Source organism: Pelecanus crispus, chromosome 1 (genome assembly GCF_030463565.1).
Source record: "Pelecanus crispus isolate bPelCri1 chromosome 1, bPelCri1.pri, whole genome shotgun sequence".
Lineage (NCBI taxonomy): Eukaryota > Metazoa > Chordata > Aves > Pelecaniformes > Pelecanidae > Pelecanus > Pelecanus crispus.
Window position 1 is genome coordinate 7420988 of NC_134643.1, and position 23205 is coordinate 7444192.

General features: G+C 36.6%; 1 protein-coding gene across 2 annotated transcripts in view; it reads right to left on the minus strand.

Annotated features, from left to right (window-relative positions):
• Nucleotides 1-23205, minus strand: part of UPF2 (UPF2 regulator of nonsense mediated mRNA decay) — a 67057-nt gene that overhangs the window by 34647 nt on the left and 9205 nt on the right. For both annotated transcript variants that reach the window (XM_009488862.2, XM_075707729.1), the window contains 8 exons: nt 19778-19938; nt 18601-18798; nt 16599-16748; nt 10012-10115; nt 9666-9751; nt 2842-2950; nt 1507-1620; nt 195-311 (listed from right to left, as the gene is read on the minus strand). In XM_009488862.2, coding sequence (XP_009487137.1) covers nt 195-311; nt 1507-1620; nt 2842-2950; nt 9666-9751; nt 10012-10115; nt 16599-16748; nt 18601-18798; nt 19778-19938 — 1039 coding nt within the window. The remainder of the gene's footprint in view (nt 1-194; nt 312-1506; nt 1621-2841; nt 2951-9665; nt 9752-10011; nt 10116-16598; nt 16749-18600; nt 18799-19777; nt 19939-23205) is intronic.

Consider the following 23205-nt stretch of genomic DNA (forward strand, 5'->3'; position numbering starts at 1 on the left):
CCCTGAGCATTCAAGATAAAACTTAGTGAAAGTTTTCACTTACTAGTGCTTGAACATTGTAATTGATAATTAAGGTATTAGTCACAATCATCGTTATGGTCAGACTGCATCACAAAGCCAGAAAATAAAAGTAGTAATTGGTTTAATTCAGTACATGATACCCTCTCCCCCATAAGACAACAAGTTTCTCTTACCAAAAGAACACTGGTTCTTAAGTGAGATTCTGGTGATCTAAAGAGGAATCTTCCACAGGTTTCCAGCAGAGTACATGCCATTTCAATATGGTGATGAGAGAAGTCTGACAGAAGCATCTAATATGTATTTATATAAAAAACACAGCATGTTAAACATATTTTTCGACTGCAGAAAACAGTAAGTTATATCTACTAGACTTTACACTATTGTGGTGTTCCATATTCTTTAAGAAAAAACTGCAAATTGATTTCACTGATCAGATGTTAAAAAAATTCAAAATATTCATCTCATTAAAAAAGTGTAAGAACAGTCTAGACCCCAAATTTAGGCTTCAGAAACCTAAAACCAGGATGCTTCCTAAGCCTAGCATAAAAAGTCTATAATATTAAAACAAACACTATAGTCTCTCCCATACCCCTTCCAACTCTGTCGTATCTGCTTTAACGTTCCTGCTGCTAGACTGGAAAACCACCAAATAATCTTGCACAGGGACACAGTAACTTCAAAGCACATCAAATTTAACTGTATTGTTTACTTTAAGCAACAACTAAAATTAATAAAGCTTTGCATTTTACAATATTTTATAGATGAGAGAGGAAAAATCATGAGTGACTATAATTTTTTAAGAATTCAGCTTTGATACCTAATAGGTCAATGAACAGAAACTATTCCTAGGGGAAGTGATCTTAACCCGTGTGAGTCTTCAACAACCTTTTATAAAAGGCACTTTTATTTTTAAAATCCATTTTTAATTTGAGACTTGACATCAAAGATAAGCTTGACTTTATCAGCATGCACATTGAGATAACGTGGCCAAAGATTAATGCTTTCCAAAGATTTATTTTGTTCCTCAAACAAAAGCACCCGCTAAGATGACATATAAGCCTCTTCCTGCATCACTGAAAAGCTTTCTGCCTCTAACCCCTCCCCCTTACTGTTCCTTTCTCTGTAAAAACATTAACTGAAATCGACATAATGGAAAGAAAAGCTCACTTCCAGTTTTGCAAGATCTAGCAGATGAATAAGTAGCAATGTCTACCATCGCTTCACAAAGAAAATAATTAGCAATTTGGTTATGACCAAAGGTGGAAGTTTATTTTAATATATTCCTACTATTAGAAATATTAAAACTTTCTAACTTCTAGAACAGCTATAGAAGTCTCCTCACACACAGTAACAACAGACATCAGGGTTTAAATCATCATATGCAATGGATTAATGGATAACATCAGCACTAGACATAGGAAGGGGAATAGGATGGGGATACATTATCAGCATATACAGTTGTACAAGGACCATCACAACACTAACCTTTAAACAGTGGAGAGTATCGTTTTTGGAGAACATCTTAAACTTGGTAAGCTCACCAATAAATCTCACAGTTTTGTTCTTTGTTTCAATGTTGATCTGATCCTTTTTTCTTACCTAAAAAAAAAAAAAAAAAAAACATTTGATTTTAGGCCCTCAAAAATATCTACCTCTTATAAAATACTTTGACCCAAATGTGCTTAATAAGCTTGGGAATTCAGAAGCATTTGATATTTGTTTGGTTCCTTATGCTCTACCTTTACCTGTCACTGGGTTTCCTAAAAGTCTCTCTACAACCTTCTTTATTCAGAAGCTTTTGAATTTCTTTCCCCACCCCCAGCCCCCCCAAACCCCTAAGTCCTCTAACATACCTACAGTTATAGACACACATCAACCTGGCCACCCCCACTTTGCCACAGTGAAGCAGTGGTGAAGTATGCTGGAGTCTCTGTTTTTAGAATCTATATGAATAGGACCGCTTGTATTGTCCCTAAGGAAATATTAAGCATTGACAGCTTTTTCAAGTCTGGTTTAATGAAGACTTAGTTTTTTTCTTTTGTTTTTTCCTTTTAAAATTACTGACATGCAGCATAATTTTACTAACAAAGTACAAATTTATATCTGTGTCTAAACATAATCTGCAAAGTACAAAACTGTATTTCTCCCCAACAGAAATAGCTTTTCCCGAGAACAAACAGTTAACTTCAGACAGTGAACACTTAAGTAAGTCTGAGCAATTCATACACATTTTTAATGTCAGTATTAGGAAAAAACCATTTGAAATCTGCTATAAAACTCAGAAAACGGTGAAGGAAACATCACTGTGCACCATAACCAATTTGATTACAAAACTTAGAACAAAGTGAAAGAAACAACACTGAAAAATACATTTGTGAGAAACAGAAAATTTTGGTTGATGAAAATTGTAAAAAAATAATTTGAATTAAGCACTACATTACAATAGTAACCACTATATTACAACAGCAATCTTGTAGTGGGGAATATGTTGTTAGAACAGTTCTCATTTTAAATGCAAGTTATTAATTTACAGAAAACTCTTAACACAATTGGAGCACAGTTTCTAATTTTTGCAACTTCTGCTGTAACTGTTGTACAGTTCATTTTAATATACATATGCAGGCATATGTGGTAAGTTGTAAAAAAACTATTTTTAAGTGTACAAATCTAGTATTCTAGCACAAATCCATTCAGATGACAAAAATACTAACTGAATTTAAGAATTAGCATCTACATAATATTAGGCATTATTTTATTCCCCAGAGGATGACTATCAGATAGGTTAATTTGAATGCAAAAAACTAGATCAACAAAACATACATGAAACCTGAAATCCCCTTTCAGCATGGAACAAAGATCCTCTGCTACATCAGACATACAGGGATGCAACGTGGCAACCAGTCTTGCATAAAATGGTAGCAAGTCCAACCTGCAAACAAAGACAACGATAAAATAGACAACTAATTTATAGACAAAAGTCTAGTTATGTCTACAAGTATGGGTACCATTTTACTTATGAAAAGAATGAATGTGCATATACTAACAACTACATACATGCAATTTTACAGGCTGACACTTCAGATTGCAATATCATTTAAAAATAACAATACAAGAAGGTATAGCACCACGTCCTATTGGAATCCTTCACAGTTAATTTCCTTTCAACACTATTGCCTTAGGTGAAATGCCAAACACCATGTTAACTACAGAGTTTGACCTTTAAGAAATTACCAGATACAAACAAAATTCAGATCCCTCTCAATATGCAAAATGAAAAATTCTTACAGGCAATTCCATTTGTTATTGCAATTTTTTTTTTTTTTTTAAGTAGCAGCAGACAAAACCAGGAAGGTAAGAACATCTTTATTTTTAAGGCAGTCAACTTCTAAGTGAATGTAATAGTTATTACATAAAACAAAGTTCAGCAGATGTGAGGTGGCAACCCTTTTCCCCAGAACTCAGCTACTACTCCCACAAATGGTATTATTTCAAAATTTTCTATAGAACTTTTCTTCATGAGAACTTTTTCCTTATTTTCTTTTCTCTTTCCTTCATGACTTCATACTCATTTCATAGTATCACATTTCTCTTAGGGAATTTTGGAGGGCAATTTGTGTTTTCCTTAGTTCGTGCTTTGTTTCTTTCCATCAAAGACTATCTGGTTGTAAAAACGGGATAAATGCCCTTAAACCTGGTTTGTGGCATCATGTAACAGGACACACACTATAACACAGCTGCCTTGCATAAATGAGCATGTATCACTTAAATGTGGAGAAACCAACTTTACTTTGAGGCCTCATAATATAATTTAACAAGCTGAAGAAAGTATTTTTGGTTTATTTTCAGAACGTAAGTTAATGCTGTAAACAGATGAACTGTAGAACAAGCCTACTGTTTTAAGTGGAGAGAAACATCTTAAATTTGCATGCTTCAAGTGAGAAATGGCCTGTAAGGGAAAAATGAATCTTGAGTTTACACTTTATGAAGGATTAAGGTTTTCCCTATTGCTGGGAGGGGGGAGAAAAGAAAAGAAAAAAACCAAAAGAAACGAGATGCTGCCAAGAAAATCTAAAAACACAGTCTATATATAGAGCTTGCCCTGGCACAACGTGAAACTGGAAGAGCACCAAGACAAAAACCCCAAAACAAAGCATACACAACTGCCTCCCCTCTCCTTTCTACTGCTACATCACTACAGCACATTTCCAAGATCTTTAATATCCACTCACAAAAAGAGATAATTCTGTATTTAAATTGTGGATTAGAGCATCAGGATATACTACCTGAAAGAGGCATAGCTAAGCAGCCTCCTGATAATACATAAAAATCCTGGTGAAACATTGCAGGTATCGTGGTTACCTATTTAAAAGTTTTTATTCTCTCTTGTTAATCAGTAACTGAAGCAGTATTTACATTTTTCAAGCTTGTTGGAAGACACAGTCAAGGATGACTAGCCACAGCAAATTACTACAATGTTATTAAGCATTTAGCCATTAACTCTCAGAGAAGAAGTGAAAGTCTCATTACTTGAGACACACACACACAAGCTGAACTAAAAAAGGACTTTGGCTGAATCGAGGGGGTGTATTTTAATTGAGGGGATTTCTGTATGGCATCTCTTTTAAGATAAACAGCAGCAAGTTTTATTCTGGTCTGAACAAACACCTGCCTGCCGAGAGCTAATAATTTCATCTCTGTAAACTGACCATACCTGGGGGAAAATTAAAGTCTTAGAGCACATTGTTATTATTCCCTCACAGAACACAAAAGGTTTCTTCATGGGGAAGAATACTAAGAATGGGTATTTCTAAACAGGTGAAATATAATAAGGAAAAGCCTTGGGCCATTTACTGTGAAACTGGCAATCGGAGATTGAATCCATTGTCTCTCACAAGGGAGACAAATATTCGTGTTCAGAAGCGGACGGATTGCAGCATCAGTGGCACCACCTACTGGTACCTGCACTAAGGCTAATCTAACTACGGGTTTTGTTTTCTCCAAAAGCATTCCTTTTTCTTGAGAAGGGGGCCAGAAATTAACTAAAAACCCCACAAAACCCACAGTATTGCTTTCTCTTCCTGCTCTTCCACATTATGAAACAAGATCTAGCATCAGGGATGAGTCAGTTACTCTCTGAAGCCCCTGTTAAGCACCCTGAATATAAACTACCATAGTAAAAACCCACTACTTCTGACCATTGTCATTTTGACCACTGTCCTGGTTTCGGCTGGGATAGAGTTAGTTTTCTTCCTAGTAGCTGGCACAGTGCTGTGGTTTGGATTCAGTATGACAATAATGCTGATAACATGCTGATGTTTCAGTCATAGTGCTTACACCAGTCAAGGACTTCTCAGCTTCCCATGCTCTGCCAGGTGCACAAGAAGCTGGGAGGGGGCACAGCCAGGACAGCTGACCCAACCTGGCCACAGGGCTATTCCATACCATATGGCGTCATGCTCAGGATTTAACTGGGGGGGAGTTGGCCGGGGGGCAGCGATCGCTGCTCAGGAACTGTCTGGGCATCAGTCAGCAGGTGATGAGCAATTGCATTGTGCATCACTTGCTTCGTATATTATTATTATCATTATTATATTGTTATTATTATCATTACTATTTTAGTTTCAATTATTAAACTGTTCTTATCTCAACCCAGGAGTGTTTCTCACTCTTACTCCTCCGATTCTCTCCCCCATCGCACCGGGGCAGGGGGGACTGAGTGAGCGGCTGCGTGGTGCTGAGTTGCTGGCTGGGGTTAAACCATGACAACCACACACCTTGGATTGAAATCTAGTCAACTCTGGATCTTTGGATCACATGGACTGCACTACAGTGAAGTATCGAAGAGCACTTTTTTTTTTTTTTGTAGAAATTAAAATGTTAGTTTATTAAAAAACAAAACCAAACCCCCAAACCTTTGCTCAATTAAAGTCCTAATTGCAATCTCTCTAGAACAGGTGCATCCAAAATTTTACACCCAGAAAGAGTGAAGGGGGCATTTTGTACATTTATTAACTGTGATTCTACCAGGAAGACAGCTTAAAAGAATGAAGCAACAGAGCAAGAACTCCTGCCTCACAAGCACAATCACAATCCAGATAAATGCAGTGTATTTACAGGGCCTGAGCAGGTATAAACTGCCACCCACGCTGCTCAGTGGGAAGAGAATGATGCTGTCGAATTGGCATGCTATCAGATAAGCGCTATTTGCTTTTGGTTATTAACCATGGCATAAACTCCTTATCTCAAGCACATCCCTCAATTTTATCCTCAAATGAGACGGGCCACTGAAACACTGGTAAGTCAAGTTCAATTGAACAAAAAGGACGTTGTTACTGAGGATTCTCAGGATAAAAAGCTGAAAGAAGGTAGATATACAGGTTTTCAACTTTTGAGTTAAAATGCTCAGAACTATTTAACACTCAAGAAGCAGCTAACTTCTGAATTAAGAACAGCCAACAATAATGCTAAAAATTTCCGTATGATGAACAACAGATCTCCTGCTTAGTAAACTTGCAACTTCATAGATCACCATAGATGGGAATGGCAAAAAAATCAGAAGCCACAACAGCCCCTATTTACTGTTCAGCATTTGCCTAGAATTGTTTAGAATTTAAGGCCTAAAAAGATATTTTAAATTTCTCATATTGAAGTGGAAAAAAGTCAACAAAATTGCAGTATGCAGTTAAACATAAATAATTATGTGTATCTATGCAGGAAGGTAATTCAGTTAGATAGCAAAGAATTACACATAAATGTTCTAAAGCCGCAAGCAGTATGGGTTAAATCACTGTACTGTCACTTCAGTGCAAACTATATAGTCCTGAATTGAAAGGCTAATATTTAGTTTTAAATCAATTTTCCAATGCAAATCTGAAAGCCACCTGTATACTAGGATTGAAAAAAGGCTTTCTGTTCTGTTGGATTGGCGGTTCAAATCACAGCTGAAAATGTAAATGTGATCCATTCATAAGTATTCAATACAGCAGTGCAATGATGATGTATTCCAACACTAAGCTATAGTCAGTTGAGGAAAAAGTGTCCTTTTTTGTCAAATTAAGTTTTCTGTCTTGAGGAATCCTGCATTTGCCCCAACCTATCCCGCCCTAGTGGGAGCAAGAAAGCTCCCTGGCAACACTGCACAATGACTTTGACTTTACAGTGTCTGCTTTACTCCTCAAACACGAAACCAGTTTTGTACTTTCTTGGTAAAATTGTTGTGCCTGCACATTTCCTAAAACTGATCTCTCAAGAGAAGAAACAGAACTTATTCTATTATGTAAATAACTTAATAGGTAGACTTAGACAGCGTTATCTGATATGCTTGGAGACTAAATGCTTTTGGAAAATATACTGATTTATCTACATCCTATAAGGATACTGTTACTCTGAGCCTTTCACAAAAAAACCAAAACACACCCCAAACCCCCTCCTCAAGAATATAACCACAACAAGTTTTCTTCTCCCATGGTATCCAGGAGAGATATTGCAGAAACTCCTGGAATTAGTAAAAACTAGTATGCAACAACACTAACGGAAGGTAAAGACATAACATTATGGCTCAGTGAAGAGATACAGGAAGCAAAAACATCATTAATGCGTAGTATACAAAGCTTCGAAGCAGTGTGTTAAATAATTTTCTGAATGAATTTGTAGGATTTGGATAATGGAACTACCATTGGGAAGACAACTCAGTGGCAATATAGAGACTATAGAAGTTTCTGGCAACTTACCGTGTTCCTAGTACAGCCTTATCAAAGACACACCTCCTTTCTTTTAATACCACAATACACTAGGAATTTAACTTTTGCTTTCATGGTATCTAAGAAACCACACTGCTGAACTTAGATGCCATCATGTTGTTCCTGTTCTTTCAAACTACCTCTTTTGCTGTACACAATGTCAACAAGTTCCTTTAGGTCATTATCATCTAGTAGACTAGCGGATTATGCAAGGAAAATCATGCATCTTCAAAGAGGTTCCAAGAGTTAACGATCAATTTGAGCAATCTAGGATGTACAGCACCAGGAAGAAATACAGGGCAGTGGTACAAATATTACTGTTATGTTCACAGATCAGCCAACAACCCACTTCCATTTTGCAAACAAACATGGAGTATTTTCTATTATGGTAGAGCTGGAGACAGAAGTTTAAGTCATCCTGTTGATTTACATTGCTGCAGATGTTTTAGGCTGCAAGATAAAAGTTCTTCTCAAATTGTGTTCTGATGCATTTCATCATTACCAGCAGGCTAATAAATAGAAATGTTATTTCCTCTACATCATAAATTTGGGCTGAAGAGCACCTTGTTACGTCTAACACAGAAGATTTCAACTGCCTGCCTCCTCTGTCAGTAATTCATATTTCAGGCACAATCAGGCTTCTATCGAAGTCTCCAAAGACTGAGGTGTCAAAACCGTAATTTTTAGAGAAAAGAATAGATAAGAGAATGAAAGTTTATGTGGACTTCTAATTGCAGAACTAGTATCAACGTAGAGTCAGGTTAATGCATACAGTCAAACAAACCGTTCATTTCTATACAGCTGAGAGAGCAGGGTTATTAGCACAGCAGATGCTTATTACAGACAGGATGTAGAAACAGGCTAGAGTTAAGGTTGAAAACACAATGCAAGAACTAAGCGATTAAAAGTAGGGAAAACAAAACACCAAAGTCTCTTTATTCAAAGTAGTAGTCTGCACAAGTCTTGAGACAAAATGGACATTCAACAAACCATGTTTTTTCCCTAGTGTTAAAAAGGAATGGAATCGAAGTGGTGTGAAGTCTAACAGGAAATCCAAGATGATGATGATGAAACATTTGAAACTAAAAGCAGCATCAAAACAACCTCTTGGGAGAAACAGGGCAAGGTGGAGCAAGAAAAGTGACTCCTTCATAATTGCACCTCTTTAAGGTACAAGTTTACCAGAGAGCAGAGAAATGTATTATTCTTCCAATGAATTTAACAATTTTATCTCACTTTTTGCAATCATTTCTGTAAGCAAGGCTCTTCCTGTAAGTGTAGGGAGGGACCTCTCTTGCACAAAGAGAGAGACAAGGAGAAATAGGAAAACTCTACATGGACAGATCTACACAGATGGAAGAGGCCAGGCTCAAACTCTTATCCTTGCTTTCTCTAAACTGGCCGGCCTAGAACCAGCTCTGTTTCAGAAAATAAAAGGCTGTAATGGCTATGTACTATACCAGAATTAACATATCACGATAAATCCTCCTTCCTAAACTACATTGTGCTCTAACCATTCATAGATTCTTATATAAGAAACACACAAGTTCTCCTGAATGAAATATATCCCCCTTTTCTGATAGAAGGTAGGTTTTGCTGTTTTCATGGTTAAAAGAAGTCATGAAAAGATCCACTATAAACACACAAGTACCAGACAAGAGAAACTAACTGTTAAAAAAATTTACACTGCTATCGCAAAATACTATGGTGAATTGCTTGATCATTAATCCTAAATATTTCTTTGGTGCCCCAGCATAAATCACTCCATAAGTGCATATGAGGAATAAACAAATGCAACTTGGAATATGCACCGGTCTTCACTAATTTAAACAGTTAAAAAATATATGCATATGTTAAGTTAAATAACCAAAAGGTGGATCCAGCTTGTTCCCTTTCAGTTCTTACCTTTGTCTAGGAACTATGAAAAGTGCTCGGACTAGTTTTCTTCTGTTGGCTTTTGTATTCATATTCATGCAAAAATCCATTGCTGCCTATAAAGAGAAAAGTCAATATAATGCTTCACCTTTAATGCAGTGGTTTATTTAAAGCAATATAGCATGCTTTTCAAAAGCATCTTTTACAAAGCTATTCCTGTTACGTGCAGCTGCTTTAAAAACCAACCGTAAAGGGGAAAAAAACCCCAATAATTCAGCTACTGCTAGACTCCAAGGCTTCAAATCTTTATTTCCAATCAATCTGATCTAGCATGATAGCTTTTAAGAGTGGGGAAAAAAGAAGACTATGACTATACCTTGTCTATGAGGTCTCTGTTGACACAATTTGGAAGCTGCTGAAGAAAAGCATCTACTATAAGTTTTAAATGAGATCCAGTACTGGCTTCTTCATCCTCTTGTTCTAACAGAGTGAAATAAACAAGCAGCACACATCTTTAAGCTATGAAATACAATGATTTATGATCACATTCTCCAAGTACAGTGTATTTGTAATGTTTAGTTGTTAACTATTCATCCACAGATTCAAAAAACCAAGATATAAAGATGAATACAAAATTTCATGTTTTAATGCAAAAAAAAGTCATTGATTGTCTATGCCAACAAAAGTCAAAAGTATCACCTTTAAAACTTGTCCTCCTATTCATGAGGTTCCTTACCTCCTAATTTATACTGTCAGGAGTAACAACAAATATATATTCCTAGAAAACTATGGTAATTTCTTCGGTGATAAAAGGAGGACCGCAAGAAGGCCCGAACACAGGGAAAAATAATGGGGGGGGGGGGGGGGGGGGGCGGGCACGTTGGTGCGGTTGGGGAACAGACCAACAAAACACCTTAATGCAATTGCGAATTCTATTTTGCATGTATGTTTGCCCTGCAGGAGAAAGAATTTTTGATCAAAAGTGTCCACTAAGGCCATTCTTTCATCCAGTATGTTCTTGACATCTTTTCACTTGAGGCTGTAAAAGCTCACTCAAGCCAACTCAATTCCTTCAGCTGTACAGAAACCAGAGTATAGAACCGTACGTAACACAACCCAGATGGAGAGTTGAACGCACAGCAATTGCAAGGCAAGTGACAACTTGTTTTTCAAGCAAATGCTTCTGTGTAATTTGCAACAAAGGAAGCAGTAACACTGACCTGTATCTACTAACTGCATCAGTAACACTACTCAAGTAAAAGACTGCAAGACAACACTACTGTTGATATTCAGATTTTCTGGCATCACCTATGAAGATCTCACTAGACCAATCCCCCTACAGTTACCCTTTAATTGCAAAACGTGTGGTATGCTTCAAAAATTTTCCAGATTCTATTAAGTCCTAGAGAAGAACCTAGTTTGTTCTATAGCACAACGTGACCCAAAACAATGAGTTGTAACACAAACACTTGGGAAGAACCCTTCCTTTGCCAAAGCAACACAAAAGAACACTGCTTCCTGAAAAAGGAACATGATGATGTTTGCTTTCCTTTCAGTTTAAGGACATTCAGCAGTAACAAGAATACCTAGGAGGTACTGAAAGCAGAACAGAGACAGACAGACTTCAAAAAGGTGAATATGGTAGTGGTGAAATTGCACCCAAATAAACTACAAAATACCCAAGACTTGGTAAAGTCATTGTCTTTACAGGCTACACAGTAAGGTAAACTAGCATAAAAGACTGAAGTTCCTTTTTCAAGTTAGTGAAAGGCAAAGAGAAAACAGAGATGCTACATTGTAGGACATTTTTTCCTTGGGTTTTGGTTTGATTGGTTTTTTTTTTTTTGAGACAGCTGGGTGCAAGGGTCAAGCTTAGGTAGAGAAACACTAAGAAGTGTTCCAAGGAACACTGGCAGCTGCCCCACCTTGAAGATGCTAGAGATTAAAGCAGATGACATCGCCTCCTCTCTTGCACAGGCAACCAGAAGTTGGAAGAACAAGAGAGAAGTGTTCATTAGGAAAGGAGAATAAAGAAGAAAAGGAAGATGTTCCAGATGCTCAGACAAGAGAACCATAAAGTTTAAGGAACCCTGACTCTCTCATCACACATATACTCAAAGTTAGAGTTCACCAGGATGCGTGCAATAGCTCAAACCAGACAATTTTTACTAACAGATCGTGTTTTAATGCATTTTTCCATTTAGATGTTTACAGCCACACATTCCTGTCTCCTTTTATTTTCCCCTTTTTCCCTTACAGCCATTAGTTGTCTCACCTCAGTCTTGTATTCGAACTGACTCAATGTTCTCAAAATAAATTAAAAAAATAAGTCTTTGACAATTCAGTCACTTTTCAAGACAATCTTTCAAGAGGCCTTGCTATCACATTCAGTTTCAGCAGTTCCTAAATACATCTCTTCTCTCACTGGTCCTCTCCCTCACTGGAGAGCTACAGATAACTCTCAGATTATATTTCTAGGTATTTCTTTCTCATCACAGTATGTGGATCCATTCTAAGTGGAAAGGCTTTTTTGTAGTACCTGAAGCAGATTTGGGACTTAAAACAGAAAATTAAGAATTTTACAGTGACAGGAAATTAAATGGTCAGCACTTTGTTCTCTAAGCAAACAATTCTAAGTACGCAATTCACACAAAAAATTAGTTCATTTCTTTATTTTCACTTTGATCTTCTTGAGCTCCAGTCTTTCATCATCACCACATTTTAAAACTGCACTATCTCTTTTTAAAAATTTACTACAGGTATTGATGTATAAAAATTATAGTTAGACCATTTGTTAGTCTATCTGGGTACAGATCAAATCATGCAGTAAGATCACTGTAGAGACTGAAAGAAAAATATTTTTTTTCGTTTTAAACACCTTTATATTTAACCAGAAATGCACGCAATCCTGCAATTTCCAGGAAGAAAGTATGAGAAGACCCTAAGGACTTACTGAATTTGTTATCCTGCAACGATTGGTGCCAAACAGTCTTCTACTTCAGTAACAATAGTTATTTGCCTTCCCTTCTCCCTACATACACACTTTGAGAAAGCCCTTACTGTTAACATCTTTTTTTAAAAAAGTAGTAGTTATTCCTCTGTGAGATGAGCTTCTGTAATGAATGTGATAGTGCAGGAGCCCTCACATTCAGACACTATGAACCAATACTGTTGGCAAATCAGTGGCTGGATCCCCCTCTTTGCACAGCACTTCAGCATAAGCATAATGTTAAACATCTCACTGAATCAAAGCCTCACTGAGGAATGTTTTCAAGAACCTAGTCTCACAAGTCATCCAAGTCCAAAAAATATTTCTTAATGAATACTTTTAGATCTTTTTTAAACTCCTGCTCTTCTGATAGGAACTTTGCTAGCTCTCTAAACAGTGTAGCAAAATTAATAGGGTTGACTTAATACTCACTTCTACAAATCACCTCTGCTGCTGACCAACCTTACAAAAACTGGTGCTAGGTATGTGTAACATCAGACTCCTGCTCCCAGTACCCTTGGCGGCTTCCACCCTGGCCATTCCTTACTTAATGTCTTTGTCTCCATTCACACAACTTCATTTTTAACATTTTATCTTCTCTTTTAAAAACAACCTCAAAACTCACTTCTTTCAGCATGTTTTCCGTCACTAGTTTCAGCTCCGGTGCTATCTGCTCCCTCTCTCTTCCCTGAGCATATTGAAAATAAGAAAATTAAGATTCACTCAAAGTTAACACAATAGAGAAACAAAATAAATTAGCTGAATTCCTGGTAACAAACCTCTTCTGCTGACTGCATCAATTTTCCTTTTACATGTCATATCTTAAACGTTAGGCAATCTTTAGGAAATCTTTAGGAAAAAAAGTGCAGAAACAAGCACTGCAATGCTGTGAAGGATGCTACACCAGGGCAGATGTGCTTTAAAAAACACCCACTTTGGGAAACTGCCTTGTCTCCCTTGTATTTGGACAGGGGAGAAAAGACTGAAGAGGATTGACAGAAGGAGATGTAGAAGTAACAAAAGATAGCAGTACCCACAGTCTGACTGGACTGTCTACCCTATTTATCCTATTTTCCCCTCTATAAGTTACTTATTCCCTCTGCCAATGAAATCCACACCTCCAGATTATCACAGTAACTAAAGCTACTTTTTTTTCTTCTTCATCTTGGACCTTACATCTAAGACCCTGCTATACCTCACACATCCTCCCTTTTTATACTGAAGGCCCATCTCAACCTGGGAATACTCTGTTTTATGTTTGCAATAGTGTCATAATACAGTGGTTTCATTCTTTGCTGGCTTTGCACAAAACATTACTACTAACTTACCTCAAGTACAGATGCACAAAAATTCAGTACATATGAAGAAAAGTTAAAGCTGTATTTTGCAGCTGAAGGACACCTAATTTTCCTAATTTCAAACCTAAGTGAATTTTACTTAAGAGAAAGGATGAAAAAAATCTACCAGTTCACTAGATGGAAATACATCACAGAACTTGAAACATCTAAATTCAGATTTTTGTTAATTCTTTATATCCAGTGCTACCAACTAGTGGCATTCAGAATTACACACACCCCCCAAAAAACCAATCATTGTGTTTCTCTATATGTTTCAAGTAAAGTAACACCTACATACTGCTAATTTATAGCCTAGTTTTCTAGCAGAACAAATATTTGATGATCATATCTATTTTGATTTCCATCATTAATTTATGAAGCTACTTGTCAGTATCAAAGAAATTTGACAAAGGCATAGAATTCACAAAGGCACTAAGTTTCTACATGTTTCACAAAAAATACACTAATGAGCAAAGACAATCACGAAGCAATAGTTCTCCGCTAAGAAAAGCCCTACACTGCGAGCCAAATGACATTACCTTCACAAGGTAGAAAGTAAAAGGCTTTCTTTAAGGGCTGGCTGTTTAATGATAAAAAATAAACCCCATTCTGACACATTTTAGATTAACCTTTCAGATGGGAGTATGTTTAATGCTCAGTCAATAGCTAGTTTAAAAACAGAAACTAGCATTGATGGTTAATATTTTGTATTATGACAAAACATGCATCACCTTCCTTTTACAATCAAAAGCATGATCATCAATCCCTTCTGTGCTACTGTACATACTCAAACTGGCATTGCCTCCCAGTGAGCTAGAACTACACAGAGACTGCATCTTCTATTTCTGATCTCATCTCCTGTTATTCCTTCCTCACTTCTACAGGATCTCACTCCCATGTTATTTGGCTTTTTATATTTGGAATAATCTTCATCCTCCGATCAAGTCAAGAATCCCTTCAAAAAACGACAAGAAGGAAATATCCACGTTCCTTTAGATGACTATTGACAAATTATTTTTGGCCTATCTAGCAGGCTACAACCAATCCAGAATGAACTGCTCTTTTTCTTTTTGATTCCAAGAGAAAGTCTATGTGTACCTCCCTTACAGATAGCTGGAACCAAGCTCTTCACTGTTTTGTTTGAGATCTCCGACCAGAGGATAACAACTCACTAAGGGTTAACGTCCTGCAATTAAAACCTAACCTCTTACCCAGCCTAATGAGCTGATGACTACTCAGAGAAGAATATACATGGAAGGGAAAATTTATTCCAAAGAGGGTATGGCTTTTTCCAACCTGTCCAGGTAAAGAAAGGAAAAACCTAAGGAAATACTACACAGAATTATCCTGACAGTTTTCCTTTCAGAAGGAATCTGAAACAGTCTGACTCTGGAGCTGTCCTATTTCTTTGAATTTGTGAAGCGTCACAGACCAGCATAGTCCCAAGCTTAATTTCAGCTCAACTAACTTTAGGTACACAAGACAGTCATCCAATTTAAGGATACATATGCCCTAACCCTTCCCTATTGTCAGCTGAGAGAGACTGGCACTTTGAGGAGCTGTGTTCAAGCTACTCAATACCCAAACCCACAGATCCATGCATCAACTTGGTTAGATGAACCCTACATTTTAAACACCGACAGTCTTTGCCAGGGCCTGAACTGCCTTGCTTTGATGTGGACTCTGTGGCTTGAAGTTTTGGCTTTAACTTCTTAGCTTTTAAAGCCCAATGCAGTTTCAAGCAAGAGGATGATTAGATTATAAATTCACTAGATCAGGTAGTATTTTCACTTTTAAGCCACAGATTCTCCAGCCAGTGGACTCTAGATGTGATTTCCCACCCCCCTATTCTAGACACAGAACAAGTTTCCTGGTTCAGAAATGAAACAAAAGAATCTGCACTGGTCCTTGGAAATCCAAAGCAGCAAAACTGATGTGCCTTACAAACTGGGCTCAAAGAAAACACCTCACTTGCTCCTCTGTGAATTTGGCTCTTAACACCTGATATTACTTTTCCCACTATTCAGTACCACTGAAAGAAAAACTTGTAACTTGTAAGAAAAATTCTTAAGAAACATTTTGCTGCTGTTTCCCCTAGTAAAACTACCACTGCTAGGTTTTCAAAGGTGCCGTTTGCAGCCCCTTTATGCATAATTAGAGGTTAAATTTCTTAAATCCTGCTATGTAAACCCATAACATCAAAATAAAACTCTTTAATGATTAACAATACAGAAAGGCAGAGCTGAATCTTAGATTTCAACAGAAGTTAAAAATGCAAAGTATTTTATTAGTACCCTAAGCATATTTGATGAGAAAACCATTTATGCACTGAAGTCTACATACTTCTCTCTAGTCACTTTTCAGACAACTGCCTTCACATTTGATTATTTTTAAGAGCTATATGAAGGAGTCTGTAACAGTCACTACATAAACCTCCATGTAATACTTTTCACTTGTATCTGAATGCCTTGTTACAAATGCATTTTTTACCACAATGCTAACAGTTTCTAGCTGCTAAGGTTTCATAAACAAATAAATAGTTCTCCCTGAAGTTGCTCTATCTATTGACTAAAAACCATCAAGCTCAAAAAACCAATCAGGAAACAACAAAGAACTCCTAAAACCAATTCTTTTTACCTTGCTCATCAAGAAGCTTTTTGGTAAGATCTTCTGCCTCATCTCCACAGTCTAACTCCAGAGGATCATCATTAATATCCAGGTTCTCCAGCTCCAACTCCAAATCCTCAGTCCCAGGTACTTCCTTATTATCTTTGGCATCTTTTGAATCTATTTAAAAGTTAAGTAGAAATATTAAATTATTAAATACGCACAGTCATGAAGAGAATACAGGAAGACTCATGTTGCTAAACCTACGTCTCTTTAGTGTCTTAGTCTCATTAAAAGGAAATGGGGAAAAGAATATCTACTTCTTGAGACTATAGCATCTCATCTGTTAGGTCTCAGTGGTTTGATATCCTTCATATAGCTTTACTCATATGCCTGAAAACTGCAAACGTTTACCTACATTGGGGTCTGTTAAGGATTGCCAACAGTTTTTAGTGCTTTGGTTTTTTCTGAGCTACACCTGGTAGGTCTTTATTGGATGACATGCATACATTCAGACAGAACAAGATATTCAGAAATGTAGCAATCTAAGTCTAAAAGTGCTTAAGAAGGATTGCCAGGCCGTTACATGGAAAATGCAAGCAAAAAAACATTGCACACTGGGAAGGTCAGATAGAAAAACAGTATCGCCCAAAACCCCAGTAAATGAATGTCACAAACATTATTCAAAAACAGCCAGATTCAAAAGTACAAATTCTAATTTAATGTTTACACTGCATGTTCTTCATAGCTCAACTGATAACAGAATTGTCAAAGCAAGGTAAAGTACTTTATGCAGACCAGAGAAAAAAAGCAAAAAGCAGAACAGGAGGAAGATACTGAAGAAAGAACGTGCTATGTAGAAGGTCAAATAATAATCATATTTTCCTTGAACACAAATAATCTATGAATTTCTAGATGAAGATTCAAAAAGGAATAGCTGATATTTTTCTTGGACAACACTGGTCCAGCCTAGAGCATTTCTCCAAGAGATTACTATCTACAACATTTTACTATTTGTTTAGGCCTCCTTCAAGCCTCATTTGCAGACTATGCTTCATAAAAAAAATTTTTTTGAAGGCGAATAACCTTATTAAAATACTTAAATCTTTTGAACAAAAATGTGACAGCTGAACAGTGTACACAACATATGGAAATAGCAGACTCAAAGCAAGCAACCTGTTTAGAACCACAGACTAATTTAGTCTGGAATGGACCTTGGTGAGGTCTCTAGTTCAGCCTCCTGCTCAATGTGGATGAGCAGTGTATTCAGACCAGATTTCTCAGGGATTTTTTCCAGTTGTCTCGAAAAATCTCTTAAGGCAGAGGTTCCAGTCTCCCTGGGCAAGCTGCTCCAACATCTAATTACTGTCACAGGGAAATTTCAGAATTTAGAAATCAGAAAGAAGGCCTTGAGCTATAAAGCTGAAATTGCATTAATACTCAACACTGACCTAACTGCATGTGTATTAGAAAACCACGCAGCCTGTGCCTTTGTTGGCATTTCCTCAGTAACAAAACACTGCTCTTATCCAAACATGCATCTTCTGTCACACTTTGAGACAGTGATGGTGGATGTAATTTTTATCCTATAACAACTGAAGTCTACCAATGCCTGGTTGTGAACCTAGAGCTGCGTCAGAATTGAGAAACTATCCAGGCCTTTTAATCTACTGGAATTTTATACTGAGACAGTTGGCTACCATTGACAATTTAGTAGAAAAAGCAGAATGAACACTAACATCTTTCAAAGGAGGCAAACTTTTCTCACAGAAAAGTTAGCATTTATTCACATTGGTTAACCTCCAGTTATTTTAAATTTAAAATTCTATCAACATGCATTTTTTTTTTTCCTTCCTTAAATACCATACCCAGATATAACACTTACCCCCCAGTTTCTTCCCTAAAAATTCATCCAAACTGGTGTACTGACCTGATCACCACAAATTATTTCATTGAAGACTCAATACGTCCATCAAATTTGCATACCTGTTGGACAAGATATTTTTAAAAAATACTCATCTAAGCATTCTACCTCTTGATTCATCTTTGCCAGAATCCTTGTTCTGCGAACATTTTTCATTATCTTTAAACAAAATTGCTGGCACAAAAGCCTTTAAGTCGATGAGATTCTCATAGAAGTTTCTAGCATCTTCATCTTCCCAGATACCCCCCTCGAGGTCATATTCTCCAGGCTTTCCAGGTGTGAATATATCAATACCAGGTCCATGTTCTGCAAATAGTGAAACCATAAGAAAGTCAGTTACACAAACTTCTCACCTTCTAAAGGGAGGCACCTTTAAAGATTAAAGAAATACTTTTAGAAACATGTTAACCTATTTATTACTACCACTTTTGGCATCCCAATCTTACTATTAGATATCTTAATAAGCTATCTCAAATTGTAAATTTGGCATTCATAGAAAACACAGACAGTGTCAGTGTGAAAGTCAAATCAAGTAAAATCAAGCAACACATTATGTGGTATTAGAAAGGAAAGCTATAACAGACTAACTACATTAGCATAAAAAGTAATCGCTTTGAGCATTATGAACTGTACTCCACTGTATTTTAAGAACAGAAATTTAAAAACAGTAATTTTAAATTTAGAGGCATTCAAGAAATGCAGCTTTTTTTAAGCTCAGGATCACTTCAGACAAAAGGTACACTAATGATTTCAACAACATCTCTCAATCTAAAATTTGAGATTCACTAAGGTATTGAATAGATGTGCCAGTCAAACACTGTACCGCTCCTCAGGAGGTCAGAGGCCCACCTAGTGACTTACCTGGCTTAACAATATGTTCCTGCTCAAAATATACTTCAAACTCAGTTTTTAACAATATCAGATTTTAAAACTCTAACATATACAGTTCTTTAAATATTAAAAAAATGCATTATATTAAATGGAATTAGGTTAAAAACATTTTCAGTTCTCCCTTTATTCCTATATTACATGAAACAAATCTAAAGATTGTATTACTTAAGTTACCATAACTACACAGCATATACAATAGTTACAGTTACATGGTAGGTTTAATTACTTCACTAAAAAACTATGTATTATTCATTCATTGATATCCTTAAAGGGGAAAGCCTAAATAAAAATAAATCAATGGAAAGAACATATCAGTAGGAGGGTTTGGCTAGCCTTCCCACTACATCCAAGCCAAGTCCAGCATCCTGTTTACTTGCTTTAGAAGATGGCCTACCCTCAGGTGCTGGTTTCTCTTGGGGAAGATCAGGCATATTTTCATCCAAAAGATCAGCTAGAGATTGAGAATTTGCCAACAGCTTCTGATAGGACATTGCAAATTCCTCATATTGCTTGTGTCGATCTTCACTCAGCTCTCCCTTGGAGTGAAGAATGCGCCTACAAAAATCAAAGTTACAGTAAGACGACCTTTTTTCTTAAAATATATTTGAGCTATGCTGAACCACTACCAATTTCTCTACTGAGCAAAGCCAACCTTCCCTCTCAGGGAACTGTGAGTATGCTAGTTTAGACTGCAATAGCAAAAATTTTAGCAACGCTATTTTTTCCAAGCAACTACTAAATTACCAACTTGAGTATCTTTGAGCATAGTACAGTCACAGAAGCTCTAACTTCAATGTCCAAAGAAAAAGGCCAACTTATTTTTCACCACGATTATCCTGTAAAGGCCTGCACAATGAGAAGACCCTTGTAGTAAAGTAAAACATTCAACTAACATGGAAGATGGATAAAAGTTGCTTTGCATGTGTAACAATACATTTCCATGTTTTTCAAATGATTAAATGGGCAGTCATCCCCAGGAGGCTCAAAAAAGTGCACATTAAAACCAGCCCATTAATTTTCCAACAAACCAAGTTACTTCAAGGCTATCAGTCCAAATTAAGAGAAGCTACATTTATTTTTCACTTGTTCTTTGTCTTCTTCTATGAAACTATCAATACTTATTTTAAATTCTCATTTTTAAAACTGAAATCCGTTGTCAGAAGTAACTTGCATTTGAAGGAACGTAATTCGCTGCTTACAAGTGCGCGGGAAATAGTTTCAGGATTACCTGCAGAACAGTACAATTTTCTTACCAATCTAACTACAATTAAGGCCTAACAATTTACCAGCTATTGCTCAACACGATATACCAGCTTAAAAATGGTCTCATTTGTTTTTAAGGAGTAGACAATATAGTTCAAAAGAGTTACTCATTACATGCTTTTTCATTTTGCCAGTCTTCATGATCTACTTTCAAAGTCATATAAAACTTCACATAATCCGTTTGACAAGACCAGATCTTCTCTACAGAAGCATGCTAGAACAAAGACCACTTAAAGCCTTGTATGCTGTCTGAGAGCCAAGGCATTTTAAATTGACATCACTTTGTGAAATCATACAGTAAATACCAGGACTGCAAGTTACAGATATATCTTTCATTTCAGAAAGACAAATCTTTGCCCCATTTTCCAAGGATTCACTTCTATTCCGTATTGCATTTGGTTGCTCTGATTCACTTTATCTACATATTCTAAGAAATGGAAGTAATTGAAAATGATCTATTATTTCCGAAAACACCAAAAGCTGATGTTAACATTATACAATTTGATGAAGTAACACACAGCTTTTCTCCCCATACATGCTCTTGTATTTTCTCATTTCTAACAGAAAAGTTGCAAAAAGAAAAGTTTTTGCTCATGTCCCTTAAAAACTCTTGCAGTAAATAAATTTTGATAATTATCAGCAATTTACCATCCGCTTAGTTCAATTTATTAGTTAAAAGCAACCAAAAAGTACACTTCTTGATTCTGGTAAGGTGTTATACAACTTCTAAAGTCAAATACCAAAAAGGAATATAAATAACAGAAACCTCTTACAGAGTCCCTGTACAAGCTAGAAATACAAAACATCCTGGATTTTAAGCAACAAATATCAAGAACTTTCAGCAGTTTGAACAAAATATACAGAACACTAATCTCTGCCAGTACAAAGTTTGCCACAGAAGACTGATGAAAGACTGTCAATTTTTGGGTTAACTAAGAATAAGCTGGTTGTTCGTTAGCTTGTCCCCAACTTGAGCTCCTGAGAAGCGCATTTTCCCGATCTGTGGCATGATCCACTCTGCATGAACAGTTCTTGTAAGGACGAGGCACAGTCAGTTCTCTACCAGTAAGGGACACTTCGGACAAGCAGAGCTGTTTGGGGGCCTATTACAGCCAAGATACAAATGGGCTCAGACCAAACACAGACTTTCAAAGGGAAGCTGACAGAATGAGCTTGCTTCGCAATTTTCCTATTTGTTTTACAGCAGCTTGAATAATGCTAGTAACATTGGACTAAGTAGCTGTAACCACTGACAATGCACCCTGCACTGAGATGAAAGCATCAGAAGACAAAGTTTGAAATAAGGTGCAAATGCAGGAATTCCTAAAGCAGGTTGCATCATTACATTATCATTAGGCTTTTATTAAGCAGTAAGTATACAATCATATTCTTGCCAAAAGACCCAAACATTTTATGGCATAAAAATTCTAAAACAGTCTAAGGAACATAAGTTGAGGGATATCATTCTTGGCTTTTTTCAGTTTCAGGTTAACTGTAAAAAAAGTCATCTTTGCACACAACACATTGACAGGGTGAGCAACAAAATCCTTATCTGCTCAGAACCAAAACTTGACATAGATGTCATGCTAGAGGGCAAGAAGCAGTTACGCCAGCAGAAGTTCTATTTCTTAACCCTCTTACAAAAACACACCTATATAACATGCATTACTTGCTCCTGCAAAGTAGAGCAAGAAAAAATAACAAATGAAATAACCACTGACAATTTCTAAAGTGCAGTAGTTGGGTTTGGATTCAGGAAACATGTTAAGTGCCAATTCATAGCCTTTCCATGGAGACAGCTATCCATTAGGTACATATTTTAAGTTTAAAATATACCAGCAGCCTCATAAACATGAGCACTGAAGCTCTGTGCTATTATTAAAAACCAAAAAAGCAAAGTGCTGTAACAACAGTACAAGAGTTTCAGTTTTCAATTTCAGTTCCCAAAAGACAAGTGTTAACACATTCAAGCAAGCTAAAGCGTACTAAGCAACCTTTAAAAAGCACAATTCATTTCTGAATGCAATTAAAAGTACAGCATACAGTACTTATCTTACTTTATGTCTCTTCAAAATTTCACAAAATGCCACAACATAAGTTCAGCAGGTCTTAAAAACATCCTTAATTGAGACAAAAGAAGTTTCTTCCATATCTAACACTCATTTTTGAAAACTCACACTAGCATTTGGGAATCAAGTTGTTTCCTTCCAGTGACACAGCCTGGACAGATTTTGCTGTGCCCTTAGCTGTGTAACCAAACGACCATCAGGTTCTACTGTCAAAGCGTAACTTAAGGTAGTTTTCCTAATTATCCACTTGCAGAAACCCTTGTGTCTAATAATGCTTTAATTTTACCTAAATGATTTAGCAGGTAACAATATTGAAGCACTGTTAAGGTTAGCATATTAATTTTCAATTAACTCAACCAATCTGTACAGCTTGAGTTATTTCACAGTCTCTCTCCTGACACAGGTAAATTCAAGAAGTATTTACTTGACAAAATATCATGACCTAAACATATGTCGCTGTTAATGCACAAGAGGGAACAGTTCACTCACT